At 35.0% G+C, this 20,604-nt stretch overlaps 1 protein-coding gene across 1 annotated transcript in view; it reads right to left on the bottom strand.

The window, feature by feature from the left end:
• Positions 1–20,604, bottom strand: part of CDH9 (cadherin 9) — a 137,158-nt gene that overhangs the window by 33,614 nt on the left and 82,940 nt on the right. The window contains exon 3 of the mRNA XM_030306961.1: positions 482–776. Coding sequence (XP_030162821.1) covers positions 482–776 — 295 coding nt within the window. The remainder of the gene's footprint in view (positions 1–481; positions 777–20,604) is intronic.

Genomic DNA, 20,604 nt, shown 5'->3' with positions numbered 1-20,604 from the left:
TTTCCCATGCTTTCCACATGAAGTTGTTTCAATGATCAAATGAGACGACCAAAAGAAATTTGTCAAATGCAAGTATTAGTTGTTATGCAAAATAATGCAAGCAAAACTGTCCAAAACTGCTGACACTATTTGATATCCCTTTTTTATTTCAAGCAGAAATACATTCATCTTGACTGCTATTTGAATAGCAGTTGAGTAGAGGTGAAGGTGTTGGTAGAAATGCAATGGAATAACTGCTCTCATTAATCATATTGTTAGATCATATTTTTAGATATCATTTTAGGTATAAGGTACACCATAGCAGGAATCATTGAAATATATACAATTGAAAATAATTAGAAGTGAGACAGTTAAAACTAAATAGTAGTTTTCAGTTATAGTTCTCATCTTGAAAGAACCATATATGGTAACTGTATGTCCATAATTATTACCTTAACAAACAAATAAAAATGTTAGTTTACATGGATTAACATATACCTACCGACTCCAGACATTTCAGGAACACTGGCAGTGTATAAGTCTTTTGTGAATTTTGGTTCATTGTCATTGATATCATGGATTTTAATAATAAATTCAGATTCCGGCTCCACCTGCCGCCCAGTCTTTCTGTCTATAGCCTTGGCACGAAGAATGTATAGGGATTTTTCTTCTCTGTCTAATTTCTTTGCAGCATGAATATCTCCTGTATTTTCATCTATAACGAACAGACTGCCAGCCCCATCTCCTGTTAATATGTATTTTAAATTTCCATCTCCTTTATCTTGGTCAGTGTGAAGCTTCAGAGAGGCAGAAAAGAAAAGTTCTATAAATACATGCATTGCTATTACAGAAAAAAATTAATTTTGGCACATATCAACTCTTCACATAATGTCATTAAAACAACGATCACAGTTGTTATCTTAATTTTCAGGTGAGACTACTAAACATTCCAGTTTTATCATTCTCAAAAATTTTAAATAATTACATCTATACATCATAGGGGACTAAATTTACAATGAAATAAAAATGAATAATATATCTTTTGAAACACAGTGTTGAATGATTCAAAGATTTAAACTGTGACACATTAACAAGAAAAAACAAAACATCCATAAACCTAGAGCTTGAGTATAAAATAGTGACATACTCCTGGTTACATTTAATATCACTAAACTAAGAGATGATGTGAGACGTTTTGAACTTTTCATGATAAGTTTAGAATATATACCATAACTGCAAACTGATTTTACCTCTCGTCAGTAAAATATTTGTAGATTCAGAGGCTCTGTCTTCAGAGAAACCAGAGGGATGGAATTTTATTTCAAAGATTCTTCTCTATATGATTTTGGGAGAGTACACTTTCAACCAGGATATCCTTAGTTTTTTTGTTTGTTTGTTTGTTTGGAAATTGACATATTTTATAGACTTCTTTAAAATTCAATTGATATAAAAAACACAGGGCTTTTCCACTGGCTGTATACATATTTTTTCATAAATTATTTTTCTTCTGATACATAACCAACTAAAAAATAGACATTTTAATGTAGGAGGCAGTCTACTGAGTACTTAAAACAGACAAACAGATCATGTATTCACAGAAATTTAGATTTGGAAAAAATCTTGACATTTTTTCAAACCTAACACTGTTCTGAAACTTGAGTCTTAAGTAGCCTGTCCCCTAGAAGACAACTATGTTGTCTTCTATCATATATCCCAAAATTCCCATTACTTCCTGGCTCCACCTATTTCTTTATCCCATTCTATCTTTGAATTATTTGACTTTTTAAATAGTTTTTTTATGGTAGCCAAAATAAGAAACTTGGGATGCATATTTTACTCTTCTTTACTTTTAATCTCAATGCCAAAATAATCATATGCAGTGTTCTCTGCAACCCCTTCCTGACCCATCTATATGTCTCCATCCTCTGGCTATCACCCTGGTTTTGTCCTTCATCGTACCTTATCTGGACCACTGTAGCAATCTCCTAATTAATGTCTGCCACCCCTCGCAGTCTATTCCAAAGAGTTTTCCATTATAAAGGTGATTTTTCTTTTCTTTTTTAAAATAATTTTAAAAAATGTTTATTTATTTTTGCGAGAGAGAAAGCATGATCAGGGGAGGGGCAGAGAGAGGAGACAGAGGATCCAAAGTGGGCTCTGTACTGACAGCCTGATATGGAGCTCGAACTCACTAACCTTGAGATCATGATGTGAGTTGAAGTTGGACACAACCAACTGAGCCATGCAGGTGCCCCAGGGAGGTGATTTTCAATGTCACAAATCTGGTCATGTTACCTCTTAGCTTAAAAATCTTCAACAAGGTACAGGGCAAGAGAAACATAAATCTAAGTCTTACAAACCTGGGTTATACTCATGAAAATTTTTGTGTTCTATTGGGCAAATGTGTGTGTGTGTGTATGTGTGCATGTGTGTTTAATCTAAGCCTGTTCTATTAAAAAGACATAATATTCTTTACAAAAATAATCTTTACTTTTATTATTCTAATTTTTTGGACTCTATCGCCTTATTTATACATCTTCCATAATCTTATCCTCATCTCCAGATACATCACTGCCACCTGTACCCACTTCGTTACCATTCTGTACCAACCAATTATATTGTTTTGCCTTGTTCTATCTTCTTCATTTCTCAGAGAATACTGTTCCAGTTTTTATTCTTGATGTTTGCATATTTTCCTCTTACCCTTTAACACCCTTTCTCTTCTCTGCATTGTCTCCTAATTAAACATTTATCATATCTCATTTAAAATCAGGATGACTTTTCCTACTCTCTAGATTAGAACACATATGCCAGTTCTGTAGTTACAAAGCATATTTCATTGTCCTATCGTGATATTCACCACATTTGGTGAAATTATTTATTGTGCCCACTAAACTGTAAAATTCCAAAGAGAATGATTGATATTATTATTTTAAATTGCTAAGATTTCATTGAAGGTGACAAAAATGTGGAAGACATTCCATGCTCATGGATTGGAAGAACAAATATCATTGAAATGTCTATACTACCCAAAACAATCTACACATTTAATGCAATCTCTATCAAAATACCAATAGCATTTTTCATAGAGCTAGAAAAAACAATCTAAAAATTTGTATGGAACCACAAAACACCCTGAATAACTAAAGCAACCTTGATTAAGAAAAGCAAATCTGGAGGCATCACAATTCTGGACTTCAAGTTATATTATAAAGGTGTAGTAAAACATTATGGTACTGGCACAAAAATAGACATATAAATCAATGGAACAGAATAGAAAACCCAGAAATGAAGCCACAGCTATATGGTCAGTTAATCTTTAACAAAGCAGGAAAGAATATCCAATGGGTAAAATACAGTCTCTTCAACAAATGGTGTTGGGAAAACTGGACAGCAAAATGCAAAAGGATGAAGCTAGACAACTTTCTTACACCATACATAAAAATATTGAAAATGGATTAAGGCCCTAAATATGAGACCTGAAACCATAAAAATCCTAGAGGAGAACACAGGCAGTAACTTCTTTACATGGGCCATAGAAGTTGCTATGATACGTCACTAGAGGCAAGGGAAACAAAAGCAAACATGAACTAGTGGAACTTTATCAAGATCAAAAGCTTCTGCACAATGAAGGAAACAATCAACAAAACTAAAAAGCAGCCTACAGAATGGGAGAAAAGATATTTGCAAATGACATCCGTGATAAAGGGTTAATATGCATTATATATAAAAAACTCTACACCCCCCCAAAATAATCCGATTAAAATCAGCAGAAGACACGAATAGACATCTTCCCAAAGAAGACATGCAGATAACTAATAGACACATGAAAAGATGCTCAACATCACTGATCATCAGGGAAATACAAATCAAAACTACAATGAGATATCATCTCACACCTATCAGAACGGCTAAAATCAACAACACAGGAAACAACAGGTGTTGGCGAAGATGCAGAGAAAGGGGAACCCTCTTGCACTGCTGGTGGGAATGAAAACTGGTGCAGTCACTCTGGAAAACAGCATGGAGTTTCCTCAACAAGCTAAAATAGAGCCATCCTACAATCCAGCAACTGCCTACTAGGTATTTACCCAAAGGATACAAAAATACTAATTTGAGGGAATACATGCACTCTGAAATTTAAAGCAGCGTGATCAATAATAGCCAAATTATGGAAAAAGCCCAAATGTTCATGTCTATTGATGAATGGATAAAGAAGTGACATATATAATATATGTGTGTATGTGTGTGTGTGTGTGTGTACTCACACACACACACACATAGTTATATAGTTATATATAAAATATTACACAGCCATAAAAAGAATAAAATCTTGCCATTTGCAACAATGTGGATAGAGCTAGAGAGTATTATGCTGAGCAAAATAAGTCAGTTATAGAAAGATAAATACCATATGATTTCACTCATTTGTAGAATTTAAGAAACAAAACAAAAGAACATGGGTGAGGTGTGGGGGAAAGAAAGGAAAGCCAAGAAACAGACTCTTAACTGTAAGGAACAAAGTGATGGTTACCAGAGGGGAAGTGGGTGGGGGGGATGGATGAAATGGGTGATAGGGATTAAGGAGGGCACTGTGTTGAGAATAGGGTGTTGTATGTAAGAGTTGAATCACTAAATTCTAATCCTGAAGCTAACATTACACTGTATGTTAACTAATTGGAAATTAAATCAAAACTGGAGAAAAACAACGTCAATGGAAATTTTACATATATACACATGAATACAAAGTATTTTTTATTTTTTTGTATATCATTCCTTTTTAGTTTTCCATGTATTTAACATAATTCCAATATGTCAACTTAAAAAAAAATAGCCAGGTATTTTATTAGAAAAATGAGTCTATTCAGGAAGAGAAGAAGAACTCTAATTCAGGACAAGCAAACTGTGGCAAGCTATAAGCAAATCTGAGAAAAAGTGACGGTCAGCTTTTGTTAGGTTTTAGGAGGAAATTGAGGAAGATTGTTTTTTAAACAAAAGTTCATTGGAGAAGAATAAAATTTTGAGGTTGTGGCTGCTTCTCATTGGCTGCAAGTGCTTGTTAGTGTATTGTTGCTGGGGCAGAGAGAGATCTTCCTTCTTTTTGCAGGTTATGTAGGCTGCAACCAGTGGTACATTGGGATATATACTTATATTTATATTTATATTCATATATTCATATTCATATTCATGTTTATTTATTTTGAAAGAGAGCGAGAGCACAAATGGGGGAGAGGCAGAGAGAAGGAGAGACAGAATCCCAAGCAGCCTCTGCACCATCAGAGCAGAGCCTGATGTGGGACTTTAACTCATGAACTGTGAGATTATGACTTAAGTAGAGATCGAGAGTAAGATGCTTAACCCACTGGGCCACCCAGCTGCCCCAGGAGTTATATTTTTATATCTTACTTAGATTCAAATACCAATGGAAACCACTCACTTTTCAAACATTTCTCCTCATTTAAAGTATTTTGAAGGCTGAAAAAATATTCAGACAAACATGGTAATCATAACCACTACAATTTTCTCTGAATGATTTTATATTTGATTTTAAAAATTTCAAGGAAACTTCAGTATTAAAATTATGCTGCTTGGACTGAATATGGTGTCCAGAGAGAAATTAAAATAGTAATGGAACTACAAAATTTTCAGAATAAGTTTGTGGTCTGAAAATATTGAATTTTAATTACAAAATGAAATATTTGCAACAGAATTATATTTTAGTCATTCCTATATTGAAATCATAATTTAGATTTACATCCTATTCCTATCCGTTCTAATGTCTGCCATGATACTTTATGTGTACTCTTTATTCTCTTAATTTAAAATGCCATAAGAAAATAAAATAAACTACCATTTTAAAAGAATTATGTCACATAAAATCAAGCACATATTTTAAAGCAGTGTCTTTAATTTACAATTTCATTTTAAGAATGAAAACACAATATTTATTATCTGGTGTAATCTAACAAAAACAAAAGATGCTATATTAAAATACTGGATTTTTCCATCATGTACATTATTAATTTTCAATTACACCCTTAGAGTTGATAGAAATCAATAGCAAAACCTATTATAACGTAAGTATAATATCTTCTATATGGAATCAATACTCAGCAATTTTATAGGATCAATGAAAATAAAGTAGAAATCTTATGACTATTGCTTATCTATTATAGAACAAAGCCCACATAAAATTCCTGAAGAAATATGAGTACCAAAATATAGTTATTTTCTTCAGATCTCAATGTACCAAGTAGTCCTCCCCCCCTGGAAATAACTTACTTGCCTCTTTTAAACTTGAATAAAACCATGATAGCACAATAAATCCTAAATAATGTTTTAAAATGCTAGCTATTATTGTACAACAGTATCATGTTTTGTACAAAATCAACAGTATCATAATTTTGCCAGCTACAGTTGTTTTTAGAAATTTGAAAAATTTAAATGTACATGCAAAATAAGCTAAAAATTTAAATTATATAGATGCGTATATAGATAGGAAGAAGTCTACTAAGTTCTCCCTTGATCTATAAAAGCAGAAGAGTTCAAGATCAAAAAAACAAAAGACTAACTTGAAGGTAAAAACAAGAGTCATGACTCCTCAGTCCATCTCCAGACTTGAGCCAGTTAACAGACCCAGACCCTTTGAATGAAAGGGATGCTCAAGTCTTCTTGAGGAAGGTCCCCAGTACATGCCTGAACATTCATACTATTAGTCTTTCTCCTGGCCTTCCACAAATGGGCCTATGCCTTTTACCAAGGTAACTGTGTGCTGGATAAAAAGGAAGTAATCAGACACCTGAGGAGTCCTGGACACAAGCTCTGAATTTTCATTCACTCCAGGAAACCCAAATCAGTGTGATCTGCCAACCAGAGTAGAGGTATGAGGAAGTCAGGTGATTGATGGAGTTTTACCTGACATCTGTCTAATAGTGGGCCCAGTGGGATCCTAAATCCATTCTGTAGTAAAAGATAAATTGCTGTATCTTCCCCATCCTCCAACCAAAACAGAAGCCCAATACCTCGTGGTCTTTGGAGGTAGAGTATTTTTCATTTGGATATGTTATTTCTATCCATTTACTGAAACACCTGAAAAGCTGCTAGTTTTGAGTGGGGCCCAGCACCTGAGAAGATAGGATGATTTGGTCCGTGTATACAAGTCAATCTCTTTCCTCAGCCAGTTTTGTCATTTCCTAATGGGCTCATGAACAAAGCGGCCATGGTGGCAGCAGTGGAAGTTATACATGTGTTTAACAACTTGAACATCCACTGACTAAGGACCATCTGGCTACAGTTACTGTTGAATGCCCAATGTGCAAGCAGTAGAGACCAACACTGAGCCTCCAATATGGTGCCATTTCCTTGGGTGATCATCCAGCTTCCTGATAACTAGTCAATTACACAGGAATGCTTCCATCCTGAAAGGTATGATGCTGTTATTTTGTTTTGTTTTGTTTTAAGCTTATTTATTTATTTTGAGAGATACAGAGAGCATGAACAGGAAAGGGGTAAAGAGTGACAGGAATAGAGAGAATCCCAAGCAGGTTCTACGCTGCCAACACAGAGCCCGACATGGGGCTCGAACTCACAAGACTGTGAGATCATGACCTGAGCTAAAGCCAAGAGTTGGACATTTAACCTATTGAGCTACCCAGGTGCGTTGGGACAATGTTTTTGTTTTTTTTTTAATTATTATTACTATTATTATTACTACTATTATTACTCCTGGAATAGACACTTACACTGGATATGTATTTGCCTTCCCTGCACACAGTGATTCTGCCAAAATTACCATCCATAGACTTACAGCATGTCTTAATGGTATTCCATACAATATTAGTTCTGATCAAGCAAATCACTTCACAGTGAAACAAGTGCAACAATAAGTAAATACTCTTGGGATTCACTGGTTTTACCGTGGTCCATGGTCCACATCATCCTGAAGCAGTTGATTTGGCACAATGATGGAATGGCCTTTAGAAGACTCTGTTACTATGACAGCTAGGTGCTGATGTCTTGCAGAGCTGGGGTGAGTTTATCTTGAAGGCTACATATGCTCTGAATCAGCATCCAACAAATGGTGTTGTTTCAGGATTCACAGGTCCAAGAATTAAGGAGTGGAAATGGGAGAGGCATCTTTCACTATTACCCCTAGTAACCCACTAGCAAAATTTTTATTCCCTGTTCCTGAGACCTTATGTTATGCTGGCCTACAGTTCTTAGTTCTAGAGAGATGGGGAAATTTTTCCACCAGGAGACAAAAAAAATAATTTCATTGAATTGTAAGCTAAGATTTTGGACTCCTCATGCCTCTAAATCAATAGGAAAATAATAGAGTTATTGTATTGCCAAAGTGATTGGTTCTGACTATAATGGGGAAATGGAGGCAAGGAGCAGTACTTGGAATACAAGAGATCCCTTAGAGTGTCTCTTAGTATTACTATGCCCTGTGATTAAGATCAATGAAAAACTATAACAACCCAGTCCATAAAAGACTACTAGTGTTCCAGACCCTTCAGGAATCAAGGTTTGAATCACCCCGCCAGAGAAAGAGCCATAACCAGATTAGGTGCTTCCTGAAGGCAAAGGGAATACAGACTGGGTAATGGAGGAAAGCAGTTACAAATACCAGTTATTTGTTAGTTACAGAATGTGTCTAGTTATAGAATGACTCATTGTCATGAGTACTTACTCCTTATTTTGTTATGAATACAGTGTGTTTTTTATAAACAAATTTCTTTGTCTTTTCCCATCTTTTTCCTTTATCATGTAACATAAGATACATGAACTTGTTATCACAGTATTTAAATGTTATTAATTTTACATTATTGTATTTATGTTACAAGATACCAGGAGAAGAATACACATCACTAAAGGACTATACCTCTTCTGGAAAGGGGTTAGTGTAATCCCAGTTGTGTGCAGAATAGTTGTATTCTGTTAGGCAGAATTATGACCTTGTTATTGTCTTTCTTTGAGATTAGCATGACTTAAGGAGATATGTGTGAGTGCCAAGTTAAGAAGAAGTGGCCTTATCATGGTTAATTTTATGTGTCAGATTGTGGCATTGGATGCCCAGATCTTTGGTTAAACATTATTCTGAGTGTATCTGAGGGTGTTTCTGGATGAGATTAATATTGGAATTGATGGGCCAGGTAAAGCAGGTTACTCTCCCCGTTTTAAGTATGAATCATCCAATCCATTGAAAACCTGAGAAACAGAATTTGCTTTCTCTGCCTGACTGTGTTTGAGCTGGGACATTGATCTTCTCCTGCCTTTAGACTCAGACCGGAACGTAACACTTTCAGGTCTTCAGACTCCCAGTGAAACTATGTCATTGATTCTCCTGAATCTATAGCTTACCAACTGCAGATCTTGGGACTTCCCAGCCTCCATAATCATATAAACCAATTTCTTATAATATATATCTATATATATTATATAAAACAAATATATATATGTATACATATATATGTATGTGTATATATATGTATACATATATATGTATGTATATACATATATGTATGTATGTATATACGTATATGTATATATATGTATATACATATATATATGTATATATATATGTGTGTGTGTGTGTGTGTATATATATATATATATATATATATACATCCTGTAGACGACTAAAATTGAAGGCAAAATTTGCAAAATCCAAGCAAATTTATTCCTAATCCATTTTCTTTTAGGAATGTAAGAGTTTTTTTATTACTTGCTTGTTTTAAATTTTGTTTTGAGGCGACTGGGTGGCGCAGTCGGTTAAACGTCCGACTTCAGCCAGGTCACGATCTCGCGGTCCGTGAGTTCGAGCCTCGCGTCAGGCTCTGGGCTGATGGCTCAGAGCCTGGAGCCTGTTTCGGATTCTGTGTCTCCCTCTCTCTCTGCCCCTCCTCCGTTCATGCTCTGTCTCTCTCTGTCCCAAAAATAAATAAAAACGTTGAAAAAAAAATTTAAATAAATTTTGTTTAAAGTGTTTATTTTTATTTATTTATTTTGCACACGAACATGCAAAAGAGAAAAAGAGGAAGGAGAGAGAGAGAGACAGAGAGATGGGAGAGAGAGAGAGAGAGAGAGAGAGAGAGAGAGAATAAGGAGAAGGGGAGAGGGAGAGAGAGAAACTCCACACCCAGCATGGAGCCTGATGCGGGGCTCCATCTCCCAACCAGGAGATAATGACCTGAGCAGAGAGCAAGAGTAGGGTGCTGAACCAACTGAGCCACCAGGAGCCCCTGCTTAACATGTTTTTAGTTTCAAAAGTATGGTATATCGTCCAACTCTTATTATCAACAATCTTCACATATTCCTAAAAAATATATATGTGGAATTTTCTAACTCTTCAGTTTTTAAAGAGGAATGATATAAGAGCTATAGCTGACAGTTACTAAAAATAATGATTAATAATACTTCTGATGTCTTAATAATGTTAAAATATATGTCCAATATATTAAAAATAGTGTGTTGTGCAGCAGTCTTCAAGGCAGATTTTTCTTATTTCAGATAAATTGAATTATCTTTAAATTTACTTGTATTAAGTATTGGGTTTATAACTAATATATTAATACACAGTTTTGGGTAAATGAAAATTAAATATAAGACCACTGATATGCAATGTAGTTATGCCATAAAGATTTCCAGTTTTGACTAAAGAAGCATTATCTGGACAGACCCTCTCATAGTAAGCAACTAAAAATCTGGACAAACTACATGAAGTCGCTGTTTTTAGGAATTACACAACAGAAGGGAAGGAACAAAATGAGTTATAAATTCATTCTACCAGTTTGCCTGGGAAAAATTTTACTGTAGGGATGTGGAGTATGTACAGAGAGTGGCAAATCTGCCGGGCAGAGAAAAACAGAGATGGGAATTCAGGGCTGTTACTGTGTGGCACCGATTTGCTAGACAGGATACAAAGGGGCGAGAGCCACAGAGTGCTCTAGTCAGAGCATCTGTGTAAATATGGTAGAATCACATAGTGTACATGTCCACAGAGGCTTAGCATAGAAAATTTCTGGGGATCTAAAATTTTAATAGAGAATTTCACCGATTACAAAGAATGGGAAGAGAGGAGTTTGGGCACAGCCAGAATGGTGCAGTCTTAACTGAATGTTGTGGGTGTTAAGAATTGAGAAAAGCCATGCCTTGGGAGAAACAACTGTGTCTATGAGTGAAGAATACATCCTAAGAAAAAAAATACAGAGGGTGCCTTGATGGCTCAGTCAGTAGAGCATGTGACTCTTGATCTTGGGGTTGTAAGTTCAAACCCCACATTGGGTATAGAGCTTACTTAAAAAAATCGACAGGATTTAATAAAACTTAAAAAATGAAAATTCTTTAAAAATAGACAAACTAAAATGGACCCATTCAAACAGTTCTCAAAACAATGTTTGACAAGAAGACTGTATCATCTACAATTCCCAGAATATAGTAATATAGTAGTATATATCAATTACTAAGTTCTAGGAAAATGTGTTTTTTAAATATATATTTAATATATATATGTTAATATATATTTAATATATATGTTTACATATACATGTGTGTATATATATACATATATATGTGTGTGTGTGTGTGTATATATATATATATATATATATATATATATATCTCCAATGGAAACAGAAACACAGACAATCCCAATATGTGAGCTACTAACAGACATACATGTAATTGGAATAATGTTCATGCACTTACAGTTGCAAAAGGGAGAAAAGAATATGACAGAGAATATTTTTTAAGAGATAATGGTAAAAAAAATCTTAAAAGCATCCAAGGAATAAACATAAGTTTAGGTTAAAAAATATAACAAGAAAGACAGCTGATTTCATATTAGAAATAATGGAAGCCAGAACTGTTTAGTAAAAATAACCTTCAAAAATTAAGAAATAGTATTTTGAGAGAGAAAAAAAATGCTGAGAGAATTCACTGCAATAAGACTTTCACTTCAAGCAATACTAAATAGATATCTTTAGGCTGAATGGAAATAATGCTAAATTGGATCCTTGACATAAAGAAAGAAACGAGGAGACTTCATGAGAGCAAAACAGCTGGCATAAGAGATTATCTTAAAGTATTTTTAAAAGAAAAATGGCTGTTTAAATCTTGTATAACATCAACATATTATAAAATTTATATAGCATAGTAAACATAACATACATAACAATAATAGCAAAGTAAATGGATTTCTGCTTTCACCAAGTTTTAACACTATGTAGTAATGACATCATATTCCAGTTAGACTTGAATAAGTTAAGGATGAATATAACCCTTATCCTTATATTCCTTTTATAATCCTCAGGGCAACTGATAAATAATACAAGGAGATAAAGCTAAAATGGCAACTGTGGAAATAAAATGAAATGCTAATTAGTAGACAAAAAGAAAGTTGAGGAGACAGAGAGAAATATTTTTCTATAAACAAAGGCAAGAAACAAGAGGTAAATGGTGAATAATTAGAACAAATATAAAACAAGAAGGCCAGCAGTATATAAACACAAACATATTAGTGATTACATCAGTATCAGTGGGCTTAAAACCTCAAGTAAGAAGACTATTAGAATCCACTACAAAAAGGTACTTAAGTATATGTAGATTACAAGAGCCAAGCCTTCAACATGATAGTATAAATGAATTTAAAGGAAAAAAAAATAAAATGTCATAAATACTAATTATAAGAAAGCATGTAGGGCTATATTAAAATTAAACAAAATAAACTTTAAGAAATAATACAGAAGAAACTTAGTAACACTGAAGGGGACATTATCTCAGAAAGATATGACAATCATTATTGTTCATGGAGCTAAGAATAAATTTCTAAATGAAACACTTGTCATAAAACTAAAAGAAGTAGCAGACAATCCAAATCACAGTTGGATTTTATTATGGAAATGATTAGTTTTTGTTTCTTACAAGAAACTAATACATTGAATACATATAATTGAAATAATGAGATTTTAGAACAGATGATCACAGTGAGTCATAATACTGCCCACATATCATCAAAGCAGCTATACAAGCAGCAACATACAAATGTACAATGTGCAGTAAATGTACAAATAATAGGTATGTTCTTCTAATCCTCTCCATGTATATTAATAATGTTTTTAGAATATTTTTATTTACACAAAAATTACAAAGCTATCTCTATCACTTCCCACATCCTCACACTTAGTTTCAGCTATTAACCTCATATTGTGGTATATTTGTTACAATAATGGACCAATATTGATAAATTATTATTAAAGTGTATATCTTATTCAGAGTCCCTTGCTTTTTACCGCATATCTTTATCTGCCCACATTACATTTAGTCCTCATGCTCCTTAAACTCCTTTGTACTGTGACAGGTTCTCAGACTTTGTTTTTTATTATCTCCATAGTTCTGAGAGTGTATGTCATGTTTTTAGTGATATATCCCTTTTTTGGACTTTATCTCATGTTCTTTCTCATGATTATTCTAGGATTATGTGTTTTGGGGAGAAAGACCACAGCAGTGGCCTTTTTCATCACGTTTCAAGTGTATATTCTGTAATCATGATATATCACCGCTGACGCTAACTTAGTTGACTTAGTGTTTGTCCAGTGTCTGCGCTACACAGTTACGGTCTTTCTCCCTTTTCTTACTGTATTTTTTTTAAGTTTATTTATTTATTTTGAGAGAGAGAGAGAGAGTGCGTATGCATGAGCAGGTGAGAGGCAGGGAGACAAGGAGAGAGAGAATCCCAAACAGGCTCTGTGCTGTCAGTGCAGAGCCTGATGTGGGGCTCAAACCCATGAGCAGTGAGATCATGACTTGAATTGAAACCAAGAGTCACATGCTTAACCGACTGAGCCACCCAGGTACCCCTTACCATATTCTTTAAAAGGAAGTCGCTACATTCTGCCAACATTTAAGGAGTAGGGAGTTACACCTCTTTGAAGGGAGACTATCTTCATATATCATCTGAAATTTCTCTACATGGGAGCCTTGTTTATTCTCTCCCCTTTACTTATTTATTGTTATTTAGTTATATCAGTTTGGACTCTTGGATTTTTTTTGCGGGGGGGGGGTGCTAGTACCAGTGTATTTCATTGCTCCAATTTTTTTCAGTTTTGCCCACTGGGAGCCCTTACAGTCAATTCTTGTGTCCTTTTGCCATATTCCTATCTTTGTAGTGTGTTTTTGTCTATGTGCATGTCCTTAATTTCTGGCAACACAAGATACATCACAATCATCTTGTGTATTTCTTGTTATATTCCTAGAATCATCCTTTTTTTTTTGCAGGAAGACTCAGTTCTCTTTATTGGAGAATGACAGTAGAAATCGAGATCAGAATGTTAGATGTGTTTACTGCTACTAGGTGTTGTTGCTTTTAGAACCTTTCAGCTGACAGAACAATGAAATTTATGGCTGACTACTAGTCTGTGTATATACCTACCTAGATGACACCAGTTGTATCAATATAAAGTTCATTCTGATACCTGTGTTTGGATATTTTAACATATTAATTTGAGTAATTAGAGAAAAAAAAAAGACATATAATAGTAAAGGTACAGAATATTTGGCAGTGCTCTTAGCCAAATCAATCCCAATAATACTTCAATAGCAAACAGCCCAGCATCTTCATAATATGCATTCTTTTCACATACACATGTAAGACTCATCAGATTATGCTATGTATTAAATTGTATTGGAGATGACCAAAATATCTGGCCCATGGCCTATTGATGTAGGCTCTGTATTATGTTTGTTGTTCCCCACATATATATGTATATATGTACATATATAAAATATCATGTATAATATGTAATATATGGAGTTAATACTATCCCTATCAAAATTTCAGTGTTACTTTTTACAACAAATTGATAAGCCGAAACTAAAATTAACATGGGAATGCAAATGACCTAGAGTAGCCTGGACAATTGGAAGAAGAAAAAAGTAGAACTTATATTGTTAAAGTTCAAAACTTATTCTAGAATTACAATAATGAAGAGAGTGAAGTATTAAATAGACAAATGAGAACAAAATAGGAAATCTAGAAATAAACTCACAGATACACTTGATTTTAGAAAAAGGTGCCAATGAAATTTTGTTGTGGAAGCATTCTCAGCAAATTCTGTAGCAACTCCATTGATATTGTTATTTAAAAACAGAAGAAACTTCATTCATACCTCACATAATCCACAAAAATTAATTTGAGATATATTACAAACTTATGGGCGCCTGGGTGGCGCAGTCGGTTAAGCCTCAGACTTCAGCCAGGTCACGATCTCGCGGTCCGGGAGTTCGAGCCCCGCGCCAGGCTCTGGGCTGATGGCTCAGAGCCTGGAGCCTGTTTCCGATTCTGTGTCTCCCTCTCTCTCTGCCCCTCCCCCGTTCATGCTCTGTCTCTCTCTGTCCCAAAAATAAATAAACGTTGAAAAAAAAAATTTTTTAAAAAAAACTTAAATATGATAGCTGGAACAAAAAGATCATCTTGGAAAAAACATGAACTTGACTTCATGATATTGAAATAGGCACATATTTCTTTTGTAAAATCAATAGGTCCAAACAATAAATACAAATGATATTTTTATTTAATGAAAATTAAAATATACTCATCAACAGGCAATGTGTTTTTGATATTCTGCTGTTAAGTACATACACATTAAGGATTGTTGTCTTTTTGGAGGAATAGCCTTTTTATCATTATGTAATGTTTCTATTTATCCCTGATAAATGTTCTTGTTCTGATATTAGCTGTATCTGAAGTTCATCTAACTACTCCAACTTTCTTTTGATTACTGTTGCCTTAGAATATCTTTCTCCATCTCTGTACTTTTTTTTTTAATTTTTTTTTAATGTTTATTTATTTTGGGGACAGAGAGAGACAGAGCATGAATGGGGGAGGGGCAGAGAGAGAGGGAGACACAGAATCAGAAGCAGGCTCCAGGCTCTGAGCCATCAGCCCAGAGCCTGACGCGGGCTTGAACTCACGGGCCGCGAGATCATGACCTGAGCTGAAGTCGGACGCTTAACCGACTGAGCCACTCAGGCGCCCCCATCTCTGTACTTTTAATCTAACCCACTTTAAATATAAAGTGGTTTCATTTTAGACAACGTATGGTGGAGTTTTATATTTTTATATTTTTTATCCACTCTCTACCAGTGGTGTGTTAGACTCACATTTAAAGAGTTTGATTGGTATAACTGATTTAATATCCTCCATATTTGTAATTATTTTCTATTAATTACTTGTTCTTTATTTCTTTTTTGTTTATTTGTCTGATCTTTTTCTGCATTTTTTCTGGTTTTTTTTTTTTTGAGCATTTTATATATTCCATTTTCTCTCTACTCTTCACAAATCAATTATAAGTTTAAAAAAAAAGACGTGAAGGAGCTTTAAATGCATATTACATTTAAATGTAAGTGAAAGAAGCTAATCTGAAAAGACTGCACACTGTATAATTCTATGTGATGTTCAGGAAAGCGCAAAACTTTAGAGATAATCAAATTACTAGTGGTTGCCAGGCATTCAGGAGAGGGAGGGAGGGATGAATAGATACAACACAAGGGATTTTTAGGGCAAACTACTCTGTATGACACTATAATGGTGGATACAAGACACAATTCATTTGTCAAAACCTATAGAACTGTGCAACACAAAGAATGAGCCCTAATGTAAACTATGTATTTTAGTTATAATGTAACAATATGGTTCACATCAGTTGTAACAAATGTACCACACTACTGCATGGTGTTAATGGAGAGGGAACTCTACTCTCTGGTCTGTTTTTCAGTAAACCCAAAACTGCTCTAAAAAATAAACTCTATTAATTAAAAACAAAACACAAATTATAAATTTATAAAAAAAGTCCACGTAAGATTGGGAATCAAGCCACAGACTGCAGAGAGAGAATATAAAGTAACAAAGGACTCATCTCTCTAAATATGAAAATACTACAAGTCGATAAAGAAAAGACAAATCCAGCCAATACAAAGTGGGTCAAAGGAAAACAGGCGTTTCATCAAAGTTGATACTTGACTAGTCAATAAACATAAAAATGTTCTCAACGGCATTACTCTTCATCCGAACGCTTCAGCTGTGAAAGCTCAGTGGGGAGTACTACACATATTCCAGAAAACCTGAAATTAAAAATTAAACTGAGAAAGATACGTTGTGCAAAACACTGTTCAATTTGGAAGGAAGCTTGTTTCACAGATCTGATACACGCTTTTGCATTTTCTAATAAAATCATTTAGGGGCACCTGGGTGGCTAGTCAGTTAAGTGTCCAACTTCAGCTCAGGTCATGATCTCAGGGTTCCTGAGTTCGAGTCCCGCGTTAGGCTCTGTGCTGACAGCTCAGAACCTGGAGCCTGCTTCGGATTCTGTGTCTTCCCCTCTCTCTGCTCCTCCCCCACTCACCCTCTGTCTCTGTTCGTCTGTCTCTGTCTCTCAAAAATAAATAAATATTAAAATTAAAAAAAAATCATTTGTATACTTTCCCTTAGACCAAGTGCATGTACTTCTTGTTACGTATCCATATGCCAATGCCCACTTCAAACACTTGTATAAATTTGTTGATATAAGTTTTATTTGTAATAGTCTGACACCCAATAGTAGAAACGTGAAATTATGTATATCGATAAAATTCAGTACTGCTCAGCCTTAAATAACAAAATACTGATGCATTCCACAACATGTATGAATCTCAAATACTTTCCAGTGACTACAATCATTTTATTTTTTTAAAAAAAAATTTTTTTTTCAACATTTATTTATTTTTGGGACAGAGAGAGACAGAGCATGAACGGGCGAGGGGCAGAGAGAGAGGGAGACACAGAATCGGAAACAGGCTCCAGGCTCTGAGCCATCAGCCCAGAGCCTGACGCGGGGCTCGAACTCACGGACCGCGAGATCGTGACCTGGCTGAAGTCGGACGCTTAACCGACTGCGCCACCCAGGCGCCCCTACAATCATTTTAAAGAGCCATACAATTTCATTGATATAAAGTTCAAAAACAAGCAAAACTTATTTGTGGTAATAGAAGTCAGAGTCTTGGTGTATTGATTGGGAAACTGAAAATGACACTTTCAGAAATGCTGGACAGTCTCTATACCTTGATCTGAAAAGTAGTTACTAATGTGTGTGTGTGTGTATGTACACCTATAAACGTATATGACATCATCAAGCTCTTAAGATTAGCTTTACACTTTATTGTATATAGATTATGACTTAAAATTACTATAAAAGGGTGTTCCTTAAATAAACAAACAAAAAAAAGCAGATGACAGCTCATAAAGGCAATGGAATGCCAAGGCAGGGCCTTAGTCAGATTTCTGGCGCTAGCTATTTGAGTTTATAAAATGAAAGCATGTGTTGGGTCTCAGTCAATCACTGATGTGCTGGGAGATCAGAAATGCCCTTGGCATCCAACAAAATATCCATTGTGTCAAGAAATTCATCCAATATCAACAGAAAAAAAAATTGCTTGAAAATGGCTGTGAGTAAAGTTCCTAAGTACTAGGGCATGACATAGTTCATGTCACATGACCTCTATTTGCAGCCTGAGGAGTTACAAATATGTGTTATGGGGGCCTGCCACTGATTCTTAGTTCAGTTTTGTTAATCACATAACAAGTATAACATCAGAGGGTACATTTAAAGGATTAGAACAGCCATGTGGCTTGCATGGGTGTATTTCTTCTACTGAAGTACAAGTTTTTATACAGTTACTACTCTATAGATAGAATCAAGGAAACAAATTTTGTAAGCATATCACAGTACTTGTTACACAGAGAGAAGTGCTCTACTCAACAGGCAATTGAAACACTTGTTATTCAAAACAGGTGACTGGCAAGGGTCTATGGGTTGTCTTAATAGTTTAAAGGAACACATTCTTGAGTATGAGAGGAGGTAAAGTGAGGTCTTCACTAGAATTGTTTATAGCCTCTAGAGAAGGAATGGACAAGGAGGGGAATGCAATTACAAAACACTTCATCTTTCCATCTAAGAAAATGTTTCTTCCATTCCTCTTTATCCAGTGATGTCACACCTACTTAAAATTTTTGTCTATGTAAAGAATGCCTAAGACCTAATTTTAATGTCACTGAATTCACCAGTGCATATTTTTAAAGGTATTTTGGAGTAAGTCATAACACCAACCCCCGTGGCCTAATTAGGGCTACCTACAAATGCAATTCCATTATCAAGCAGCAGGTCTTGTCCAATATCCTCTACCTGCAAATCCCAAATATGCCTAGAGATGAGGGCAGGGGTGGATGAAAAGTGTTAGTAAAGCAGTTTTTATTACCAGCTCTGTAGGTAAATAACATTCCTGCTAAGTTTAAAAGTCAACCTTAGGTGGAAAAGTAATAAACAGAAATGGGAGGCAAACCAAATGGAAAAGGCATTCATAAGAAAAGATTAATAAACCAGGTAGGGATGCAACTGTGCCATTTCCAAGTGAGCATCTCAGGGCAAGAGAATAATACTTTTAGTTATCCCTCTCAGATCTAATGTGACCATTGGCGAGTGGAGAAAGAAACCTTAGGACTTGTTATGCACACAGAAGAAATATTGAACTCTCGCTCATCATGCTCTTGTAAAAGTATGTGTGCTGATTTGTAAGCACTGGCCCCATTGTTTTAAATGTTCTGTAGGTACAGTAGGAGTCCACCTGGAGACTCTGAGTAGGATTGAAATAACATTCCTAGAAGGTTGCCAACTTGCTGAAAACATCTTGCTTATCCAAAAAGGGACGTCAGAAAATGCTCTTTTCCAGGAGATTGGCAATGGCCAGAAATTGGTCTTGAGAGAAAACAAAGCCCTAATTATATGGATTAATTTAATAATAACTTTAGCAGAGCTGTCAAGAATGGTGGAAAAGAGCTTATTCATTATAAGGAAAGGCTACCAGACATCATGCGATGGCTTTGTGGTGTAGAAAGGCAAACAAAGGAAGTTCAACTGTGTGGGTCATCACAAAGAAGTATGGCTTTTATCATTGCTTTCTAATGGCCTGAATATCACAGATGAAAGAAGTCCTCGCTATGATACAACCCACTGGCTTTGAATAGAGGAGCAAAGTTGAGTCATCTCTACTGGGTATGGATGGACCGGGCGACACAGTGCATAGTTCTAACACCTGGAAGCCAGTGTCCTAAACCCTTTCCTATGGTAGCTGGGATATTTTTATGTCTACAAATCAAATATAACCCAGAATTCACAGAATAATGGTCTTTGGTCCCCATCTCAATCAGTGGAATGTATGGTATGTAGAGAAATTACTACATTAATCTCTCTGCCAAAGCTATATGATGAACATATGACTTAGAGAATTAAATTAGAGCCAGACTTGTGTAAATAATAATTCTCCAGGCAGAGAAAACATTTTATGATCTAAACTGAAGCCATCACTTAATGAAAGGACTCTGAAAACAGTTTGTCCAGAAAATGAAGTAAGGTTGGCCTTATAAAAATTACACACTCAATAAATGCTTGCATCAATGTATAAAAAGTTCAAATGACTGTCATCACTGGGGGAATAAGAGTAATTGCGCTGACAAAAGAATATTAAAATAACTCAAAAGGGATATCATCATGTTTAACAAGCTTTGCAAGGAAATACCTATTTAAAATTGCATGA

This window comes from Lynx canadensis, chromosome A1 (genome assembly GCF_007474595.2).
Source record: "Lynx canadensis isolate LIC74 chromosome A1, mLynCan4.pri.v2, whole genome shotgun sequence".
NCBI classification, from domain to species: domain Eukaryota; kingdom Metazoa; phylum Chordata; class Mammalia; order Carnivora; family Felidae; genus Lynx; species Lynx canadensis.
Note: the sequence above shows the minus strand (reverse complement) of the source record. Positions and strands in the feature narration are given on the sequence as shown.